The sequence below is a fragment of the Pistacia vera genome, unplaced genomic scaffold, assembly GCF_008641045.1.
Source record: "Pistacia vera cultivar Batoury unplaced genomic scaffold, PisVer_v2 Contig152, whole genome shotgun sequence".
In the NCBI taxonomy this organism is placed as follows: domain Eukaryota; kingdom Viridiplantae; phylum Streptophyta; class Magnoliopsida; order Sapindales; family Anacardiaceae; genus Pistacia; species Pistacia vera.
In genome coordinates, this window is record NW_022195597.1 from 2084872 (window position 1) to 2108399 (window position 23528).

Consider the following 23528-nt stretch of genomic DNA (forward strand, 5'->3'; position numbering starts at 1 on the left):
GGATTTGCACGGTATCTGCCCCCTTTTTACGGATTCTATAATCATTACTCCAATTTATCCCACTATAAATAGAAAGCTCCTCTCCTGTTTGTGGGATTGGCCCATTTTTACTCTGTAATAGCTAATTTCTCTCTGTAATAGCTTATTCTCCCTTTTGTAATCATGCAAGCCAGCTTGCTGAACGCGACCTGACCCTCCATATTAATACAATATCAGTGGACATAGGAGTCGCTTGCTTAAGCATCCGAACCACTTTAAAACATCGTTTCTCCATCTTTTACTCATTTCACTACCCCCATTTGCGTGTGTCTTCTGGGCCAGCTCAGCATTTCACACGTGCATTTAGTTGATGTCAAAATCTCGCATCAACAGGTATATTGTCAGGGTATTGTTTACCCCATGATGACAATTGGATCATTCAATGGTCAAAGAATTAAGAGTAAGCTACTTTTTTTCAACCAAGGTTTGCCTTAATGACACTTTTCCACCCAAAAAGTTTCAAAATACCATTTTTCGACTCAAAATTAATATTTCGATACCACCTAAAGCCGATTTTGATGATGAAAATTCTCTCCGTTACCACCATTTGAACCTCCGGTCTCCTCTCTATAAAACCTCTCTCACTCCAACATCTAATTTCTAGCCGATTATCGGTTATCATAAAGTTAGAATTTCTTGTTCTTAGTTGATTTTTTGGCTGATTCTGACGGTAAATATTTAATCGGTTACCACCATTCGATTCACCGACCTTCACACTACAAAAACCTTTTCACTCTGGCTCTTGGTAACTCACCAAATGCCGGTTGAGAAGATGAAATGCATTTTAGGTATTAACATAATATAGACATTGGGTGGGAAAGTGTTATTTAGGTGGGAAGAAGTTGTTTATTCAAAGAATTAATGGCTATGACTCTATGACTATGAGTGATCAAATCGTCATTATTGGACAGAATTACATGTCAATGATATTTATAAAAATTTTGTCTTGTCTGCATGTCCACAAAGCTATTTACTTTATATATATATATATATATGACTCTATGACTATGAGTGATCAAATCGTCATTATTGGACAGAATTACATGTCAATGATATTTATAAAAATTTTGTCTTGTCTGCATGTCCACAAAGCTATTTACTTTATATATATATATATATATCACCAGAATAAAATTTGTCGGGGGGATTTAATTGAATACTAGTAAATACTAAATCCCTGAAAGCGAAAAATAGTGTGAACAAAGGATACAAAATAACTACACAACAAACACATGATTTATAGTGGTTCACTCTCCGTATGAGAGCTACGTCTACTTTGCCGCTGGGGAATTTCACTATGAAGAAGGAGAAGAAATATAACAAGAATCTCTCAAGCCTCACAAATTAGCTCACTCACTGAAGCTTATTTGGTGGCTCTCACTCTCTAATTATGGTTTTGCCTTTTATTCAATTTGTGTTATCTAACTCTAGGAATTAACCCCTTTTTATAGGTAATACCTGGGACACACTTCCTAATAGGACTCAAATCTCATATCCTAATAGGAATTATGTTTTAATTCCTAATACAATTATAATCATATTTCCAATTGTATTCCTAAAAGAAAACAATTCTACTTAAACACAAATTAGGAGAACCCATGTCCTAATCCAACTTTAATTTGGATTGAATTTGACTCCACAATCTCAACAATCTCCCACTTGGAGACTAATTCAACATATCTTCAATTCTTCACTTCCATCAACAGCGGCATCAACTTCTCTTTCTTTAAGCGAGAAGCCCAACTGAAGTTGTACACAACTTCAATTTCCCAATGATAACCACCTTCGTAAAAATATCAGCTGGATTTTTACTCCCTTGAATCTTCTCGAGAGCTATAACTCCTTCTTCCAAAACCAAGCGTATGAAATGGTAACAAACTTGTAACGCCCCGCTTGAGGTACGTTGTTATTGTTTCCTCTTTCGCCCTCATTTGAGTTATTTTTGGTAATATTGTTTGATTTTCATTAGTATGAGTGTTGTGTGGATTAATTNTGATATTTTTTTCAAAATCCGGACCTACATTTATATATATTGGCCGTTTTGTAAGAAAAGACGAATTTCAACTACATTTTTTACATCAAGAATCTAAATAATTTGTCCTTAAGTAAAACTGTCGACAAGAGAACAAGTTTGGATTTTACAAAATTCAAGACATCCACAAGAAAGAATGACTATATATTAATCAATCTCTGTGGTACGAACGTCCTAAAGTTTTACATACAGATCATAGGTCACCGACCAATTGCTGGCTTAAAAAATGCAAAGATGAAGGTAGCAACTTATAAGTTATAAACATCTAAACCCAAGAATTTCCTTTTATATATCTATATAGTTAAATATCTAGTGTAAACATTTTTAAATTCTTAATGCGCGGACCAAAAGTAAGCAACAGGCTACTAGCTTCACAAAATACAAAGTCAAAGTCAAGTGTCTAATTTTTTTTTTTTTTTGGTTGACCGGAATGTCTAGATCAGCTTACACGCACCTAACCTAATCCTTGGATTCCATTGAACACCCTACAAGTTCAATAGGTCAGGTAAGTCACAAATATAGTAGATAGTCACTTGGTGGGACTCGAACACAAGACCTCAAGTAATCCTAAATCTTATTAATCGGCCACAAGCCTGTTGGGGGGATTTAACTGAATACTAGTAGATCCTAAATCTCTGAAAACGAAAAATAATGCCAACAAAGGACACAAAATAACACCACACACAAACACAAGATTTATAGTAGTTTACTCTCCATATGAGAACTACGTCCACTTTGCCACTGTGGAATTTCATTATGAAGAAGAAGAAAAATTACAAGAATCTCTGAAGCCTCACAAATTGGCTCACTCACTAAACCTTATTTGGTGGCTCTCACTCTGATTGCGGCTTTGCTTTCTATTCAATTTGTTGTGTCTAACTCTAGGACTTAACCCCTTTTTATAGGTAATATATGGGATACAATTCCTAATAGGACTCAAATCCCATATCCTAATAGGAATTATATTTTAATTCTTAATAAAATTATAATCTTATTTCCAATTGTATTCCTAGAAGGAAACAATTCTACTTAAACACAAATTAGGAAAACCCATGTCCTAATCCAGCTCTAATTTGGATTGAATTTGGCTCCACAATCTTAATAACCTCCCACTTAGAGACTAATTCAACATGTCTTCAATTCTTCACCCATCAGCAGTGACATCAACTTCTCTTTCTTCAAGCAAGAAGTCCAACTGAAGTTGTACACAACTTTAGTTTCTCAAGTGTAACCACCTTCGTAAACATATCAGTTGGATTTTTACTCCCTTGAATCTTCTTGAGAGCTATAACTCCTTCTTCCAGAACTGAGTGTATGAAATGGTAACGAACTTCTATGTGTTTTGTCCTAGCATGGTAGACTGCGTTCTTTGCTAAGTTAATTGCACTTTGACTATCACAATACAAAGCGTTCTTCTCATAATTCTGACCCAATTCTTCTAGGAACCGTTGTAACCATATTAGCTCCTTATTAGCTTCTGTCATAGCAACATACTCTACCTTTGTAGTAGAAAAAGCAACAATCTTATGTAACTTTGAAACCCAACTGACCGCTGTACCACCTAATGTAAAGACATAACCCGTGGTACTCTTGCGGTTATTAATGTCGCCAGCCATATCAGCATCCACATAACCTTATAGCTCTAAGTCTGACTTCCTAAAACATAATGTTGAATCTGTAGTACCTTTCAAATATATGAGAATCCACTTCACTGCTTCCCAATGTTGCTTTCTTGGATTGCTCATGTACCTACTCACAACTCCCATTGCATGTGCTATGTCTGGCCTTGTACACACCATGGCATAGATAAGACTGCCAATCACTGATGCATAGGGTACCTTGGTCATGTAGTCTCACTCATGTTCTATTGTAGGTGACTGACCTTTGGATAGTTTAAAATGACTACCCAAAGGGGTATTTACTGGCTTTGCTCCACCCATGTTGAACTTATTGAGTGCTTTCTTCACATACTCTTCTTATGACAACTTCAAGAAACCTTTGGCTCTATCTCTGGTAATCCTCATACCAAGGACTTGTTTTGCAGCTCCTAAATCCTTTATAGCAAACTCATTTGACAATTGCCTTTTTAGCTTGTCTATTTCCCTTTTACAAGCCCCTGCAATCAACATGTCATCTACATATAATAGTAGGATGATATAGGAGTTACCAAGTTTCTTGAAATAACAGCAATGGTCTACTTGGTGTCTGAGGAAACCGTTACTACACATAAACTCATCAAACTTCTTGTACCAATCTTGTTTTATATCGTTTGCTTCCATCATATTCATCTTTCACCCGATAAACCCACTTGTTTTGCAATGTCTTCTTCCCTTGTGGTAGCTCTGTCAACTGCCAGGTTTGATTTGTTAATAATGAGTCCATCTCATCCTTCATAGCTAGCTCCCACTTGATTGAGTCATCAACTTGTATTGCTTCCTTGTAACACTCTGGTTCACCACCATCAGTTAGTAAAATATAGTGCAAAGAAGGAGAGTACCTCTATGGTGGTCTTATAGTCCTGGAAGATCTTCTAGGTTCAAACATGGGTGTTTGTGGTTCAACTTCTTGAGCTATATTATCTTGATATTCCTGGTCATTGTCTTGCATGCCATTCATTGGGAAGTCTTTCAAAGGAACTACTTCTCGCTTCTTCACTTCAGTGTTTGGACTTTCTAGCTTCATGTTGAGTCTATCCTTATACATCACTTCTTTATTGAATATGACGTCTCTGCTCCTTATAATCTTGCAGTTTTGGTCATTCTAGAAACGATAACCAAACTCGGTGTCACCATAACCAATGAAGTCTTTCAAAGGAACTACCTCTCGCTTCTTCACTTCAGTGTTTGGACTTTCTAGCTTCATGTTGAGTCTACCCTTATACATCACTTATTGATTAAATATGATGTCTCTGCTCTTTAAAATCTTGCAATTTTGGTCATCCTAGAAACGATAACCAAACTCGACGTCACCATAACCAATGAAAAAACATTTGTTAGATTTAGCATCAAGCTTACTTCTACGAGTAGAGTGAATGTGAACATATGCTAAACAACCAAACACTCTTAAAAAAGAATAATTTACCTATTTGCCACTCCAAACTTCTTCTAGGATCTTGCAATTTAGCGGTACAAAGGGTCCTTTATTGAGCAAGTAGGTTACAGTATTGATTGCGTCAGCCCAAAATGTCTATGGTAGTCTAACATGCAATCTCATGCTTCTTGCACGCTCATCTAGGGCTCTATTCATCTTTCAGTGACACCATTCTGTTGAGGAGTTGCAAGAATGGTTTTCTCCATCTTGATCCCATTATTAGCACAATATTCCTTGAACCCTTGATCAATGTACTCTCCCCCATTATCGGATCGCAAGCACTTCAGCCTTAGGTTTGTCTCATTTTCAACCATGGTTCTCCACATTTTAAAAGTATCAAAAACATTAGATTTATTTTCAGAAAATAAACCCATACCTTTATGCTCGCGTCATCAATGAACGTCACATAGTACTTTGAGCCTCCAAGGGATGACATAGAAGTGGGTCCCCATATGTTTGTGTGAACTAACTCCAACTTCTTTGCCTTTGGTTCCCTTGCTACTTTGGAAAAACTTACTCTTCTTTGTTTGCCAAAGATGTAACCTTCACACAAATTGTGATCAATCAACTTCAACTCTAGTAGTTTTCCCTTTAATTAAAGCTCCTTCATTCCTTTCACGCTCATATGCCCAAGTCTACAATGCCACAAACTCGAGGTAACACTAGCATCTACTACTGTAATTGAATCTCTGCAACTAGAAGTCATGTAAAGAGTTCCAGTTTTATTTCCATGAGCAACCACCATGGCTCCCTTAGTAACTTTCCATACACCACCTAGAAAGGACACACTATGCCCTTCATCGTCAAGTCGCCCAATTGATATTACATTGCACATCAATTTTGGTATATGCCTTACTTTCTGGATTTTCCACACAGATCTGTTTGTTATCTTCAACCTGACATCACTTATATCTACAATATCCAAAGGTTCTCCATCTGCTAGGTATACCTTTCCATGATTTCCAGCCATATAATTTTTTAGAATTTCATGGTGTACAGTGGTATGGAATGAAGCTCTTGAATCTAAAACCCAAGAGTCAATAGAATTATCAACAAATAAAAGTAAAGCATCTTGTACCTCTTTAGTTACGACATTGGCAACATCGTCATTGTTGTTCACCTCTTTCTTTGGTGTTTTGCAATTCCTCTATATGTGACTTTTATTGTCACAATTCCAGCACTCTATTTTTTTTCCCAAACTGGACTTCTTTTTTCCATTCCTTGATTTTGATCTTCCTATGCCTCAGTTTGAATTCCTATCGCAGCCCTTGCCTCTTGTTTCAACATTCAAAGCATTCGACGTTATCTCACCCGAGTCTTTCCTGCGAACCTCCTCAGCGAGAATTTTATCTTTGACATTTGTGAGGTTTAATTTCGCACTACTTGTTGAATTACTAATTGCTACTCTCATAGCCTCCCAACTATTTACCAAGGAGGCCATAAGAATTAGGGCACAAACTTCTTCATCAAAATCAATTTTTATAGACAACAATTGATTAATGATTGTATTAAAATAATTCATATGCTCTGTCACGGAAGCATCTTCTCTCATCTTAAGATAAAATAATTTTTTCATAAGATGTAGCTTGTTATTCGCATAAGGCTTCTCATACATATCGGACAAGATCTTCATCAACCCTATTGTGGTTGTCTCCTTCACCACATTAATTGCCACATTTTTTGTCAATGTCAATCGAATGTCTCCTAATACTTGTCTATCAAGGAGTGCCCAATCTTCATCTGACATCTTTTCGGGTTTTTCTCTTAAGAGAGGTAGATGTAATTTTCTGCCATACAGATGCGTAATCTGTTCCATCAAACTTGTTGATCCCAAGTGCAGATCCTCCTTCTTCTCCAATCATTGCTTTCTTCCTGTTGTTGGGGGGATTTAATTGAATACTAGTAAATCCTAAATCCTTGAAAGCAAAAAATAATGCGAACAAAGGACACAAAATAACCACACACACAAACACAAGATTTATAGGGTTCACTCTCTGTATGAGAGCTATGTCCACTTTCCGCTGCGGAATTTCACTGTGAAGAAGAAGAAAAATTACAAGAATCTCTCAAGCCTCACAAATTGGCTCACTCACTAAACCCTATTTGGTAGCTCTCACTCTGATTGTGGCTTTGCCTTCTATTCAATTTGTTACGTCTAACTCTAGGACTTAACTCCTTTTTATAGGTAATATATGGGACACAATTCCTAATAGGACTCAAATCCCATATCCTAATAAGAATTATATTTTAATTCCTAATACAATTATAATCTTGTTTCCAATTGTATTCCTAAAAGAAAACAATTCTACTTAAACACAAATTAGGAAAACCCATATCCTAATCTAACTGGAATTTGGATTGAATTTGGCTCCACAATCTCAACAAAGCCAAGTGGTTCAAGTGTCTAAGTTGTTTACCCTTAAAACACCCTTAAAAACTTCGGGGCATCCGCACATGAGAATTTATAAATATTGACAAGTAAAATCTCTTATTTCATTTCAAATAATGGAATGTTGTCTGAAGTGGAAGGTGGTTGGATTATTTTATTTTATTTTTTTTGTTTTATTTTTTTTGTTTTCGGGTTGGAGTAGGGCCAACGCAATGAATTTCTTAGTATAGTGTTGATTGATGAATAGAAAAACTGTAAGTGTTTATAGGAAAATGAGTTACGGAGAATAGTTTCTGAAAATGGTTTGAGAACAGCTCCTCCACCAATTAAGCAAATACTAAATCTGGAAGCTTAAATGGGGAATTAATTGCAGTGTGTTTTCTCATTGATATCTGATGTGACAAGGTCACTTTGGATCTTTAAGGCTCCGTTGGATTAGTAGGTTTAATTCCTTTATTGCTAGTAGGTTTAATTCCTTTATTGTTTCAAATTGGGTTAATTTTACTGCGGAACAAATATATATATATTTTTCCTCATTCTTGTCAAATATTTATAATTCATTTTTTTAGGATGCCTGCAACACGAGAACTTTTCACAAAATCATTCGTCCTAGTATTTTTTTTAGGTAATAGATATATCCAAACTCATATTAAAATTATCTAATCTTTAAGATTATGGAACACCTTACAAATTCAATAAACTAAAATAATTACACAAATGTGGTAAATACCTATCTTGTGACTCGAATACAAAATCTCATAGATATAACTAACATCAATGACTAAAGAATTTAACATCTTGTCACAAGGGAAGAAGACACTCATCCTAGTATTGCTTTAACCTAATAGTCTTTGTTGTATTAATGTTGATTTGCATGTATTGGAGAGATTATCAAGAGTATAATTTGTTTATGGGCAGTTCTTTCATAAATTTATTGATCAATTCTTGAAACTGTTAACATGGAGACCAAGCTGAGTATTCCATCGTAACTTCACAAACCCTAAAATAAAAAACTAATGATTGGAGTATCGGCCGCTCACCTTTTATCAGGTTAAATAATTTTAAACGTTCGCACTTAAAAATTATTTTTGTGAATAATAAAAAAAAAAATTGAAAGGGCATGCATATAATTAATAATGTTAGATAGGTACAATAATTGAAGTATACGGAAGATAAGTTGTCTTTCAGTTTACTTTGTACCTATTGAGTTTTCCTTTCCACATATTAATGCACTTGACTATCCAGCCATCTGCTAACAGCCGCTGCCTTCTTGGAATTATCATAACTTCGAGTGTTCAAACAGCCCAGTACTGCAATTCATCTCTGTCGATCATTCATCAATCAACCTTCTATTTCAACTGCTACAAAGCAAATAATAATATTCTACTTAATATCTACTCAGAGACTCCAATTGTATCCATCTTAATTATTTACGCATTATATAACTTCTACAACAATTTTGGTTATAATACAATTTTGCACGTGTATATTTTACAAGTTTTACGTTGATGTATTATACAATATTGTACTGTAGTAAAACCTCTATTACAATGTGCATTTTACTAGTTTTACGGTCTTTAGTTTATAGGTCAATCTCATGTTACAATTTTACAAATTTTATGTTGATGCATTAATACGATGGTGTAAACTTTCACTACGTTTTCGAATGGTCAATTAGTACTCTTGTATTTATTACTTAAGAGGTCTTGAGTTCGATTCATCTTTACTATTAATAAGGGTGGCCATTAGAGTTCTTACCCGATCGGTGATTCTAAGGTCTCGGGAGATTAGTTGAAGTGCATAAAAGCTAGTCTGAACACCCCCAATCATTAAAAAAATAAAAAATAAATATGATGGTGTATAAGTATGTATTACAACATTGTAAATTTGTGTTTTACCGGTTTTACATTCTTCGTTGTTGGTATACCAACCCTAACTACTTGTTAATAGATTTGCCATTGAAGTAAAATAGGGAAATATTATTTTTAATTAAATTCTTATAGCTATACAGTTTATAATATTATATATAAACATTGAATTCTAATCCTAACCTATTTGTAGTTTAATGCTGTTATGCCTAAAAAATTAGGGTTGATGCAGGCTTACGTCAGTGAGGACCAATCAGAGTTCAGGAAGGTATTGTGTCGTCCAAGCACTGCCACATCATCTAAGGATAGAAAAAGTAAGGCTGTCATCAGCTTGGCAAGTAAAGGCCTAGATAGGAGTCACTCACCTGCCCAAGCCCTGCACAATTTAAGGATATCTTCCATGCAACCGGCCAATAAGAAGCAGGGTAGGAACTGTATGGCACCTGCTCGCTGGCAGATCCGTAATCATTACCCAGAAACCTCTTACTATAAATAAAGAGCTCCTCTCATTTTTCGAGATTTTAATTCTGATAATAAAAACTCTCTCTCTCTCCCTCTCTGTATTTCTATTCTCTCTTATCGCTACATCCAACCTGATTGTAATCTTTCATAAATAAAAAGACAATGGACGTAGGATTCATTTTGAGCATCCGAACCACTTTAAAAATCATCTCCTTCTTATTTATTTCATTTTCCTATTCATATGTAATTTCTAAGTCCGCTTAGCACTTCGCACGTGCGAATAGTTAGTGTCAAAATCAAGCATCAACAGTTTGGTGCTAGAAGGAGGGCCTGATTTAGTATCTGCTCTTCACCAAGAATCTCTTAGCAATCAAGTCTGTTCGCTAGCAAATGGCCCATGGTTTCAAAACTGAGCGAGCTAGCCCTAGCAACGAGGAGGTCCCCTAGGTACAGGATGACACTTCTCCTGAAGTGCCCCCGATTCAGCATAGTACCACGACAAACATTCCTTCGAGCTCACAACTCGACCTAGCTATGATGGATTATCTGGAGAGGTTTAATAATAATCTCCAAACAGTTAACCGAAGGTTAGACCGTTTGGATCAGGTCGTACCACCCGAGTTTGACAAGGCGGTGCCACCACAAAAAACGCTTGTAGGCTGCACTAAAGCTCAGAAATGGGTGAAGGCCCATGCCGCACGCACTACAGTGCGCAAAGCCAAGGGAAAGTAGGTGGCAGATAATGGGCCGAAGGGCTCCAAGGGACCAGCAAATACCAATCGCGAAATAGGTAGAATACCTGTGGCTTTGCGACTTGGCGACATGTCGCATCATAAACTGTCCTACGCCATATCGCATAGGCACCCCCACAAGAGTGCAAGGCAGGGAAATCCCTAGCAACTGTAGGTCGGTTCTGACCACCGTGGAGGTTGAGCTAACTCCGTGAACCTTTCATTGACTTCACACGGCTCCAGTCAACGTGTGTCGAGATATGTCGAAGCGAGGAAGAGTCTGATCTGCGGTCTTTCCTCAACTGTAATCATGAGGGTCGAACTCATGTTGTAGAAAGTGATCCTTAGGTAGTTGTGCTGCCTTAGATTGAGGAGTTACAGTGAGCTCTATATCAGTTTAGAGCTCAGTAAAATAAGCATGGGCAAGTCGTTGTGGCGTCTCCCTTTTCTCTAACAATGTTAGCTGCTCTTCTCTTGTCGAGGTTTAGAATGCCTGATATGCGAGCATTCGATAGAAATTCTGATCCGCAAGATCACTTTTATGAGTTTAACAACCCCATGGAGCTTCACCAAGTTTTCAACTTGGTCAAATGTCGCTATTTAGCAGTGACCCTAACTGCCTATGCCAAGTGCTGGTTTAGATCGCTTCCGCTAGGATCTATTAACTCGTGGCAGTAGATGAGCTCATTATTCTTGAGACACTTCTAGGTGAATAAGAAGTTCTCAATGTCATTGAGCTATCTAAGCAACATACAGCAGGAAAATAATGAATCCCTCAAGTCCTACATTGACAGGTTCCATAGGGAGCTGCACAAGGTGGCTAACACACTTGAATAATCTGTTCGAACTCTCATTATTGTGGAGTTTGCCCGCAGACCGACTTGTGGAAGAAGTTGCAATCCAAGGACGACATTTCCCTCACCGTTTTTATGACCTTATGGAGAAGTACCTCCGTGTAGAGAATTTTGTAGCCGCTCTCAATCGCCACGACCCCGGTCCTTTGACCAGTGCTTCTAACTAGGGGGAGGGTAGTAGAAGAGCTAATTGCAAGTGGGCTAATGATGATCAACGGAAGGGAAAGAAGAAACGGTTTGAGCCCAAGAAATCCTATGCCCAGGTTCCTCATTGCAATCGCGACAAGAATTAGTATACTCCTTTGAACCCGTCAGTATCATCTATTCTAGATAAGTCAAAAGAGGCCAGCCATCTTGGAGAGCCGGCACCCATGAACAATCCCCCTTCAACAAAAAACAACAAGAAATATTATCGTTATCATCGGGATAATGGGCAACACACCGATGAGTGTCAGGCTCTCAAGCAAGCAATTGAAGACCTCATCAAGTAGGGGCATTTCAAGGAGTATGTTGATGGTCCAACTCCCGTTCGTGAGAAGGATCAAGAGGAATAGGGGAAGAAACGTCATGGTCATAAGGGTATCTACTTCCTGGGGATCATCTTTGGAGGATCGTACCTCGCGAAGAATTCTCAAGGTACCCAAGAAAGGTACGCTCGGGAAGCTCACTATGACCTCATGAGTATGATGAGCACAGAGTCACAACCCGCTAAGCTTCACAGAGAAGAAGAGATTACATTCTCAGAGAAAGACTGATGTAATTGCATTATCCCCATGAGGATGCAATCATCATCGCATCTAAAATAGGTCAGTGTGAAGTGCAAAGGATGTTGGTGGACAATGGCAGCGTTGTGAACATCCTATTTCAGCGAGCTTTTGAGGAGATGTAGTTGGACGAAGCAAATCTAAAGCCTGTCTCTATCCCCATCTAGGTTTTATTGGGGATCACCTGATTCCTAAGGGAACAATCGCATTTCTCGTCACTTTGGGTGAGATCAACGAAGTGACCAAGATGACATAATTCTTAGTGGTAAACTGTCTGTCCGCTTTTAATGGTATTCTGGGATGACCTTTACTACAAAGTTTCAAGGGCGTCACCTCCATTTATCATATGAAGATGAAGTTTCCCACTCCGATGGGGTGTGGGGAAGTGAAAGGGTCTCAGAGTGAATCTCGCGACTGCTATGTAAAGGCAGTGCAGATAGCATGCAAAGGGAAAGAGAAACCGATGGATATTCCCAAGCAGGCAATGACAATCAGCAAGATCGAGCCACAGTCAGGTCCAATGGAAGATTGCATAGATCCTCGTGTTCAAGAGAAGTGTTCGCACAGTGGGTCGATTGAGTCTCTGACGGAGGTATCTGTCGACCAGAATGAGTTGACGCAAGTGTTGAGAATCAGGAGTAATCTTAGCCTATAGCTCGCTGCAGATTTAATGAGCTTCCTAGACAAAATATCGATGTTTTTGTACAGACTCATGCTGATATGGTTGGGATCAGCCCAAATATAACATGTCATGCATTTAACATTGACAGCGCGATCAAGCTATTTCGCCAGAAGAGAAAAGCCATGGATCCGGAGTGATATGCTGCCCTTAAGGTTAAGGTGGATAAGCCCCTCTTTTTAGGAAGCTCATTACCTAAGTTGGTTCGTCAATCTGGTTTTGATAAGAAACCCAATGGCAAGTGGCAAACTTGCGTTGATTTCTTTGACCTCAATAAATCATGTCCGAATGATAGTTTCCCTTTGCCCAAGATCAATCAACTCGTCGACGCCACCTCTGTGCACAAGCTGTTGAGATCCCGATGTATGAGCCTGACAAGGAGCATACCTCGTTCCTCACAGATCGGAGGCTATACTGTTATAAGGTCATGCCCTTCGGTCTGAAGAACGTTGGGACAAGCTACCAGCGTTTGGTTAACCATATGTTTTCTGAGCAAATTGGGAAATCGATGGAGGTTTATGTCGATGACATGCTGGTTAAGTCGCAAATTGCTTTAGATCACATAACGTATCTCACTAAGATGTTTGACGTACTCCGAAGATATAGAATGAAGCTTAATCCTCTAAAGTGTTCTTTCAGAGTATCCTCAGGAAAATTCTTGGGATATATGTAACCACCAGGGGATTGAGATCAACCTCGAAAAGATTTGAGCTCTCCTAGGTATGATAAGTTCTGCAAATCAAAAGCAAGTTTAGAGCTTGAATGGGAAGATATCGGCTCTCAATCGCTTCATATCGAGAGCAACAGATCGTTGCTTGCCATTCTTTAATATACTCAAGTCCAACAGCAAGTTTGAATGGACTCCAAAATGTGAGCGAGCCTTCCAAAGCATAAAAGAGCATCTCGGAAAGCCACCTCTTCTATCCAAACCTCCTTTTGAGGAAATCTTATTTATCTACCTATCCGTCTCCTAGTATGTGATCAACACGACTCTCATCCAGGAAGAAGATAGAGTTTAGTGGCTAGTGTATTATACGAGTAAGCGACTTCTGGATGTTAAGACACGATCTCCAGAGATAGAACGATTAGCCTACGCCTTGTTGATAATTATTAAGAAGCTACGACCTTATTTCCATGCTCATACAATCCATGTTTTAACCAACTACCCACTCAGACAAGTTCTTCAGAAGCCGGAAGCTTCAGGTAAGTTGCTTAAATGGGCTATGGAATCAAGCCAGTTCGATCTGCATTACAGATTGAAGACAACAGTCAAAAGACAAGCTGTTACTAATTTTATTTCAGAGTTCTCTTATCACCTAGATCGAGAACCCAAATAGCTAGCCAGTGAAGTTGCCTAGGAAACTATTCGGAACTTATCAACTTGGAGCCTCTATGTTGATTAGTCTTCAAATAGAAGAAGAGCCAAAGCTGGTCTTCTTCTCTTTAGTCCCGAAGGGCCTTGGATTCATGGAATCCTTAGGTTCGAATTCAAAGCTACGAATAATGAGACCGAATATGAAACGCTACTTACTAGTCTGCAACTAGCAAGAGAAATGGGATTGAAAATAATCGACATCTATAGCGACTTCTAGCTAGTTGTTAATCAGATCCTAGGAGAATATCAAGCCAAAGAAGAGAACATGGTCAGCTATCTGAGGAAAGCTAATGTCGCACTTAAGCCTTTCAAGCATTACATGATCAATCAAATTATGAAAGACAGTAACTCTGTCACCGATGCTTTGGCAAAAATAGCCTCCTCGCTGGTCTTTGATGTCTCGGACAACATTCCAGTTCGATACATCGAGGTTCCCAACATCAGCTCGTCTAAGCAAGCCATAGCTACGACCGAATCTACTTCTTGGATGACTTTAATTATTCAGTATCTCCGAGATGAGACTTTACCCAGCGATAAAACTGAGGCAAAAATCCTGCGAACTAGAGTTGTTCGTTACACACTTACTAGGAATCCGTTGTACAAATGAGGTAACACTCCCTTCCTCCGATATGTATTCGATTATGAAGTAGACTACATTATGAGGGAGATACATGAATGGATCTGTGGTAATCACACTACCGCACGAACTCTCGCCAATAAAATTTTTCGTCAAGGATATTATTGGCCTCTACTTCACAAGGACACCTTCAACTTTGTGAATAAGTGTGGTAAGTTCCAGAGGTTCACGAATGTTTCGTGAGCTCCTTCCCACCAACTAACGAAAATGACCAGTCCCTGGCCATTCTCTATGTGAGAAATTGATCTCATCGGGTCCATGCCGACTGATAAAGGGGGCGTCAAGTATGCAGTGGTCATAGTGGATTATTTCACTAAGTGGGTCAAAGCTAAGCCTTTGGCATTCGGTTGCAATCGCAATTAGTACCAAGAAGCTCAAAGACTTTATCTTCAAGAATATAGTGTGTCACTACGAGACTCATCATCCACTCATCTTTGATAATAGGAAATAGTTCGACAATGAGAAATTCAAGTAGTTTTGTGACGAGCTGGGGATTCATAAAAAGTTTATCTCAGTAGCAAGACCACAAGCCAATGGTCAGGTTGAAGCTGTCAACAAGATTATTATGCACAAATTGAAGGCCAAGCTTGGCATAGCTAAGGGCAATTGGGCCAATGACCTCCCAGAAATCCTATGGGTATATAAGACAACTTCGAGAACCTCTACTTCAGAAACACCCTTCTTGCTAGCATATGACTGCGAGGCGATGATTCTAGTGGAAGTAGGAACTGGTTCACTTCTGAGGGAATTTTTTAATAAGGCAGAATATAAAGCGCTCTTGCGTGTAAGTCTAGACTTGGTTGAAGAACACCACGACAAAGCTCGGTTAAGGATAGCTTCCTGCCAGCAGCAGGCAAAAAGATTCTTGACTCCAAGGTTAGGAGAAGGGACTTTCAGGTTAGCGACCTGATTATGAAAGAAGTCATTCTCAGTACAAGGGAATCGAGTGCGGGGATATTGGGACCCAACTGGGAAGGTCTATACCACATCGTAAAGGTAATACGATCTGGGATATATCACCTTAAAAGGCTTAACGGCTCCGAAGTACCATGAGCTTGGAATGCTGAACATCTTCGCCCTTATTATCAGTAATTTTGAACTCGCTTATAGCTTTGATTATTTCCTTTTACTTATGAAATTTACCTTCATGTAAGTATTACGAATAAGATTGTTCCGCTTCTTTTCAAAGAAAAACTTGTGTCGTGATCTCAAGTCTTTTGTTGATAATCTTGTTCTTTATAACATTTTGAAAGTTCAATGGTCAGATAAGTCATATTTGTTTTGTGAAGTACTTAAGTTATAAAAGTGTTATCACAATTGACCAAGAGTTCCTTTTATATATTGAAAAAATATGTACAAGAAGCAACAAGGAGTTACAAAAGCTAAAAAGCTGGGAGAACTACAAGGATAGAAAAGAGAGCGATCATTGGTCTTCATTTCCAAGCCCTTCAAGTGCGACCTCCCTATCCTCTGGATGATCATCAGCCCCCGAATCGTCCGCCCGATCTTCAAAAATGTTCGACTTATCATCTTCCAGAGGAGGGTCCTATTCCTCCTACTGCTTGGCCTCTTCAATCTGAAGCATGAAACAAGGATGGACTAGTATTCGTCCGAAAAGTCGGAGATGTCCATCTCCAGTTTCTTTGGCCGCAAGCTGTAAATGGCTTGTATTGCCCAGTAAGCAACTGTCCTCTTGAGCTCGAGGTTTTGTTGCTTCATCTACTCGGTCAATCAAGTGACTCACCCTTGAGATAGCTTGAGATTCACATCCATCTCCCTTTTCTGCTTTTTAGAGTTCTCCCACAACTGAGCCCGACCCTCCTCCGTCGCCTTTGCGAGATTGGTGCTCACCTTAAGCCCTTTCTCTCTCTCGCTCAACTCCTTGCCGAGTCTTGCCACAATCCGTTTGAGCTCCTTGTTATCCCCATCTCTCTTTTTAAGCTTAACGTTCTGAAGGTCTGTAGCCCGAAGTGTAGAATCTCACTCTGCCAGGTACTGATCTGCCTGGATGCAAGCCGCTTTAGCCTTTGCATCCATGGCCACGAGGTTTTTCTTTAGCTTGGCATTCTATTCATTCAGCTTATGGAGACGGTCAGGGCGAGTAAGGACTGTATGGGAAAAGAGATAAAAATTAGTTTCCTCTTCTCAAAACCATAAAAAGCTAAGAAAGTTCTCAAAGAGAACCAGTCGTTTTACCTGACTGTGCAGCTGGAGTGCGATAGCCACCAACTCGGTAGATTGGGAAGCCACGAACTCCTCAAAGGCCGAGGCAAGTTGGCATTCCAACAGGGTGTACATTACCAATTGCAAGTGCTCCGACAGTTGCCCTAATGAATCTAGCACGGACGGGTCTGGCCCCAATAGGGCAGGTACATCCTCGACCCATTACTTGCCCACTCTGTTTTGGGCAGCCATGGTCGCTCCCGCTCCCTTGCGCGATCTCCTAGGGGCCATCGAAGTGCTAGAGGGGCCCATCGGAGGCACTCTCGAGCGAGTAATGGGGTAAGACCGAGCTCTCTAGCAGCACCCCAAAGCCCTTTGGCTCCGACTCCATTTCCTCTTCAGCGGTCAGTTGTTTTCTTTTCTTGGTCTTGTAGCCCATGGTTTTCTGTTTTGTGGCACAAACAGCCATGGGCCAAGGAGCTTCTTTGCGTTGCTCCGTGGGTGGTTGCCTTTTGGCACCGATCCGTATCCCTTCTGTAGGGATGGCATTGAGAGTCAGTTCGGTTGGCTCAATCGGATTGACCTGAGGGAATGCAAACCCCCTAGCCTTTGTAGGTGGCTTCAAAACCCTTGGTGGCATGGTTGCTGCACGCCATGAAAATGTGTTAGCAAAAAAGTCATATTTGGTACAAGGCTAAAAGTTCTTTTGGATATAAGATACTTACGGGCTGGAGCTTCCAAAGATGCCTCAATGCTGAAAATCCAAACTTTTGCAAGTTGGTAGTGGTCACGAGCAGTTTTGCGTCACGACTCTGATCGAGTGAATGACTAAACGCCTCGATATGGCTGAAATTTGCTAGAGCCAACAACCTTGTCGCCTTGTTCTCTACAAAAAAAGAAAAATTCCATTAGTCTTAACTACCAAAAGAGAGTTAAAGGACAGGATAGTCAGTTTGGAAAACAAAAGGCAAAAACCTACTCGGCTCCCTAAATTTACAAACGCCATCATATTCGAAGTAGAAATATTTTGTGTCATAAGCCCCAACGTTGCTGGGATAACCAAATATCCCTCCCTTAATCGTAGATCGCTTCGAGAGATGGAAAGAATCATTGTCCTTGCTTTTCTTTAAGTAGTAAGCGCATGCGAGTTCCAACACTGTTAACTCGCCAAGTTCGTATTCGTAGCATGCGATATATATAGCAATCACTATCATATACGCATTGGGCGTCAGTTGGAATGACACGACCTCGAAGTGGTCGAGGATCGATCTAATGAAGGGGTGAAAAGGTATTGTCACCTTGCATTTGCAGATTGCCTCTAAGATCACAACCATTCCCTCTGGAGGTTCCTAAGCGGTGTGCAACCTATGCTGGTAGACGTTTACATTGATCACAAACAGGTCCACCGCCTTTTGAATCTCATCCGCAGTGGCTATTGATAGCACCGCCTATGCAGGACTCGTTGAGGTGCTTGGGGGCTGCAAGCTGGTTCTAGCAGTTGCTCCTATCTCTGAAGCATCCATTACTCATAAAGTCTGAAAAGGTGTGACACGAAGAGGTGACTCAGTCTCCGTACGTAGTGTTTTGTACGACGACTCGAAAGAGTAAGAAAAAACCCTAATTTTCTTTCCTTAGCCCCTAAAAAACCCTAAACGTCCTTGAGAACGAGTTCCTAAGGATCTGTGCCACAGGTTTTCAATTCTTAAGAGTGTTCCTTTTTTAACACTACCCAAGAATGTGCATCATGTAAAGTTTACCAGGCGTCAAACCCATCATTGTTGTGAAAGAACCGAGTTTATAACAGGAATAAAAAGAAGAAAGGGAAGAGTTTTCCTTACCTCTTGGTTGCTAGGGATGAACATTTTGTCGTAGCGGTGAGTGTGCATCAACTAGAAGAAAGATGAACTAGTTTTCTGAGTGCAAAAAACTCTATTTTTCTCTCTGAAGATTTGAGTTTTGTGAAAATCATGAAGTGGGGTTGGGGTTTTACAGGGAAGAAGACGACGTTTGGTTTCCTTTGTAAGCGACATTTGGACGAGACGTGTTCTTAGCTGTTGGATGCGACCACGTGTTGTCAATTCTCATGAAGAGTAACCTTCACGCTTTGTGAAGATGAATTGATGTTTCCTTCTGTTGGAGACACCAAGCGTCGGCATGCTTATCTTCACCGCATTGAATGCGCCCTCATCTGTATTTAATGCTTTAAAAAAGAATGCCATTTCAGCATGGCTTGCATTTAATACTCATGGCTAACACTTATTGCGCAAAGACATGTATGTCAGATAAATCTTACTTTATTGATCAGGCCAGCTGTCATGTGCAATAGATAACATCTCAAGAGGTCGTTCGAATGAAAAACTCTTTTTTGTGTATTGAGCTCGAAACGAAGTGACCTTCGGTTTTCGGCGAGAAGTTTCTAAGTGTTTTCAGGTCGAGAGCGATGGGTAAAGTTCGAAGCATGTTGGTATAGCACTAAGCAGGATTTGACCCTAGGTCGCTGAACCTTTAGGCGATGATCATCTCAGGTCGCTTGTGAAGTTCGCCAAGCCCACATCGCAACCTCCACTCAGTTTGCTGGTCAAGTAAAATCATGAACTTCATGTTATTTCAGCCGTTCTCTACTTGTAGCTCAAGCAAGCGATCCTCGGGATGAGTCAAATCATAGCGTAATCATGAAGTTCTCAAAGTTCAAGCCTTGAACCTTAAGAATTGGGGGGCTTCTGTTATGCCTAAAAAATTAGGGTTGATGCAGGCTTACGTGAGCGAGGACTAATCAGAGTTCAAAAAGGCATTGTGTCGTCCAGGCGCTGCTACGTCGTCTAAAGACAGAAGAAGTAAGACTGTCATTAGCTTGGCGGGTGAGTGGCTAGGAGTCACCCACCTGCCCAAGCACTGCACGATTTAAGGATATTTTTCATGCAACCGGCCAATGGGAAGTAGGGTAGGAACTATACGACACCTGCTTGCTGGCAGATCCGTAATCATTACCCAGAAACCTCTTACTATAAATAGAGAGCTCCTCTCTCATTTTTCGGGATTCTAATTCTGATAATAAAAACTCTCTCTCCTTCTCTGTATTTCTGTTTTCTCTTATCGCTACATGCAACCTGATTGTAATCTTTCATAAATAAAAAGACAGTGGACGTAAGATTCGCTTTGAGCATCCAAACCACATTAAAAATCGTCTTCCTCTTATTTATTTCATTTTCCAGTTCACGTGTAATTTCTATGTTTGCTTAACACTTTGCACATGCGAATAGTTTGTTTCAAAATCGAGCATCAACAAATGCATTCAAAATCTCTCTCTCTCTCTCTCTCTCTCTCTCCCCCTCTCTCTCTCTCTCTCTCTCTCTCTCTCTCTCTCTCTATATATATATGCAAGTCAATAAATCTATGGACATGTTTAAAAAGTTGACAGTTGCTGCAAATTGTTTAATTATTCAGTTTTCAAATTTAAGTTACAAATAAACTCTTAATTGTATGTTATAATAAAGTAAATAAAGAATCGCCAAGGGAAATCATTATTATTTTTAATTAATTTTTTTTTTTTATATATATTAAAACCTTAGATATCAACTAGAGAGCGATGCACAATATCCCAATTTCAATTTTTTTATTTTATTTTACTTTAGTATATTTTTTTTTCTTTTTCAATCAAGCAATTGGTGAAAGACAAAACACAAATCCCAACAAGAAGCTGAAGAGCACAATTTTAGAAATCTTATAATTCAGTGCTTTAATTCTAGTTTGGTAAGAATTAATTAATTCATTCAAGAAATGTCCATAATCTTCAAACAACTCTGACCTGTTTATCCTGCCACAATCTCAGATAGATTTTAGAACACACACTCTTTAAACAACTCTGACCTGTTTATCCTGTCACAGTCTCACATAAATTTTAGAAAAAAAAAAAAAAAAAAAACACACACACACAAACATATATACAATATATACATACTCATCCCATTCTTATTAAATTCTAAGAAATTCATAATTATAAATGTATATACTCACCCCATTCCTGTTAAATTCTAAGAAATTCATAATTATAAATATAATATTGTTGATGTGTGATTGAAGCTGTTACAAAGTTTTGGCTTCTTCGTAGACTTGATAAGTGATCTACGTACTTTTCATTGGTACAGAACCACGCATAAACAAATATTAATGAATTTCATGTACTATAAATGACATAAATTGTATGTAATGGTTGGAAAAATGTAACACGTACATTATGCGATGTTGAATTAGTATCCTGTTGAATTTCGTTGAAAATAAAAAATTCCTGTGGTGCATTTTCCATATTAAATCTAAATTCAATTACTTAATTCTGATTGATTCATTTTTGTTTCCTGTTTACTTTCTCCGGCTTTATTGCTTAAAGCCTAAGGTACAAATAAAAGGTGAGAAAATAAATATGGCAGTACTCTAACTACCATGTTTATCTGTCGGCCCTTCAAGTCGTCTTCCTTACTCTGAGACAAACAACAGACACTTAGACCTATCGTCAATGGTTGAATGAACATATGTTGCCTCATAAAGTAATACAAAAATGTGTATATGTCAATTTAATAACTTTGAAATATTTTCCATGTGTCCACATTAAAATATTTTAATATTTTTATTTAATTTTTTGGTCCCACAAATTTGAAAACCATATGATAGAAATTGTACTAGAAGCCCACTTTGTAAGTGGTCTGAAACTCGCCACCTTGTTTCCTCAGCTTCAGGTTTCACCAGAGCTTCCACCTCAATCTTTTAATGAGCTCTGATTTATCAAATTTTAATCATTTATAGTTTGATGGGACCTTTACATACATACATACATACACATACATATACATACATACATATATTTTGATAAAAAATGAACATATTAAATTCAAATCTTCTCGTTTCTCGTTAATTTATTTACAGTTAAGGTTCTATGACTTCAAATTTTGACTTAATTTTTCAATACTGTTTAATTATGAAGCGTTCATAGTTGATGGTTCAACGGTAATAACAAAGATGTATAGTGGAGGATCTAAGAAAATCTGATGTCCCACCTGAAACTTTTGCATGCCGATTGCCATGGAAGTATCATTTTTTTCTACATTTTCTGCAGAAGAAGTTGAAGAACAACAAGAAGGAGAAGAAGAAAGACATGAAAGCTCTATGCACACGTGTGTTTCTGCAGATCTTCACGTGTGAAACCAGAGATTAATTGCACCCACCATGGCCTTTTTTTTTCATTTTTTAATGATCTGATCTCATATTATAAGAAGGAGCACGTAAAGATAAACAATTTAATTGAGAAATAATGATTAAAAAAAAAAAGTGACGACAAATAATCAATATAGAAGAAGAAAAATGAAGTGTCTCAAATTCTCTTTCATCAAAAGTTAATTAATGGGATTAACATTAATATTAATACTAATATTACAGATGTAGATCCAAACTCACATGGTCTTGCCCGTTTGGTTTCGACTCATAACCGAACCGCCCTTGCCCGTTGGAGCCGCCAGTAACAACAACTTGATGAAGATTATGATGATGATGAGAAGAAGAAGAACCTTTCAATTCTTCAGAAGCAAACAATGGCAACGGATGCAACGAACGGTCACGATTGAAACTCGCATTACTCTGAACGGCAGGGATTCGCCACAGCCCCAACGGGCTGCCGTTGATCGGCGGTTGTGAACTATACGAGCTGCTATTATGGCTGCCGTAAAACCGAGGAACGTTACTATTACTTGTAGTACTGGTGTTGCTACTCCATGAAGGATAATTCATCGTCGGAGCTGGAGCCGAGCCGAGCCGGTAGTTCATTAAGCCGTAAATATGGGCGTCGGACAAGGAATTGTGCACCATCGTCGATTGAAGATGCGCTCTTTTTGCGTGTTGGCGCTCTCTTTTGTGGGCGTTTTGATGACCGCCTAAGGCTTGAGATGTTGGGAAATTTCTGCAACAATAATGGCACTCGAATCTTCGACTGTTATCTACATTAATGTTATTGATATTATTCTCGTTAATCTCTTTGAGACTGGTGCTGTCTTCGTTATTTGTTTCAGCTGATTCAGAGTAATCATCTCCACCGCCGCTGCCTCCGCCGCCCGCCGATGTGTTATCGCCGGTACCGAATTCTTTACCGAAGAGACGAATGCCCTTTTCTTTATTGACCGAGGGAGGCGCCGGACGGATGAAGGGGAGTTGAGAGAAAGATTCTACGTTCATGAAGTCATGAGTTTCTCTTTCACTAGTCTTGTCCATGAAGCAGACGGTTTAAGTTTAGGTTGGGGTTGGGGTTGGGGGCGGGGGTGGGGGTGTAAATGAGAAAAATGACAAGTTTGAGAGAAGGGAACGAGAGAAAATGGAGAGAGTGGAGGAGTTTGTTTGTTTGTTTGGGAGAGAAATAGAGGAAGAAAATGGTGGGACCTATAAAAGGTGGGAGTAAAAGGAGGAA

The 23528-nt window shown here is 39.0% G+C and overlaps 1 protein-coding gene across 1 annotated transcript; it reads right to left on the reverse strand.

Annotated features, from left to right (window-relative positions):
* Positions 1 to 22434: 22434 nt before the first annotated feature.
* On the reverse strand, positions 22435 to 23371 carry LOC116124496 (zinc finger protein 8-like). Its single transcript, XM_031410237.1, has one exon. It carries the CDS (start codon positions 23333 to 23335, stop codon positions 22505 to 22507), a length of 831 nt encoding a protein of 276 aa, XP_031266097.1. The 5' UTR covers positions 23336 to 23371; the 3' UTR covers positions 22435 to 22504.
* Positions 23372 to 23528: the final 157 nt, after the last annotated feature.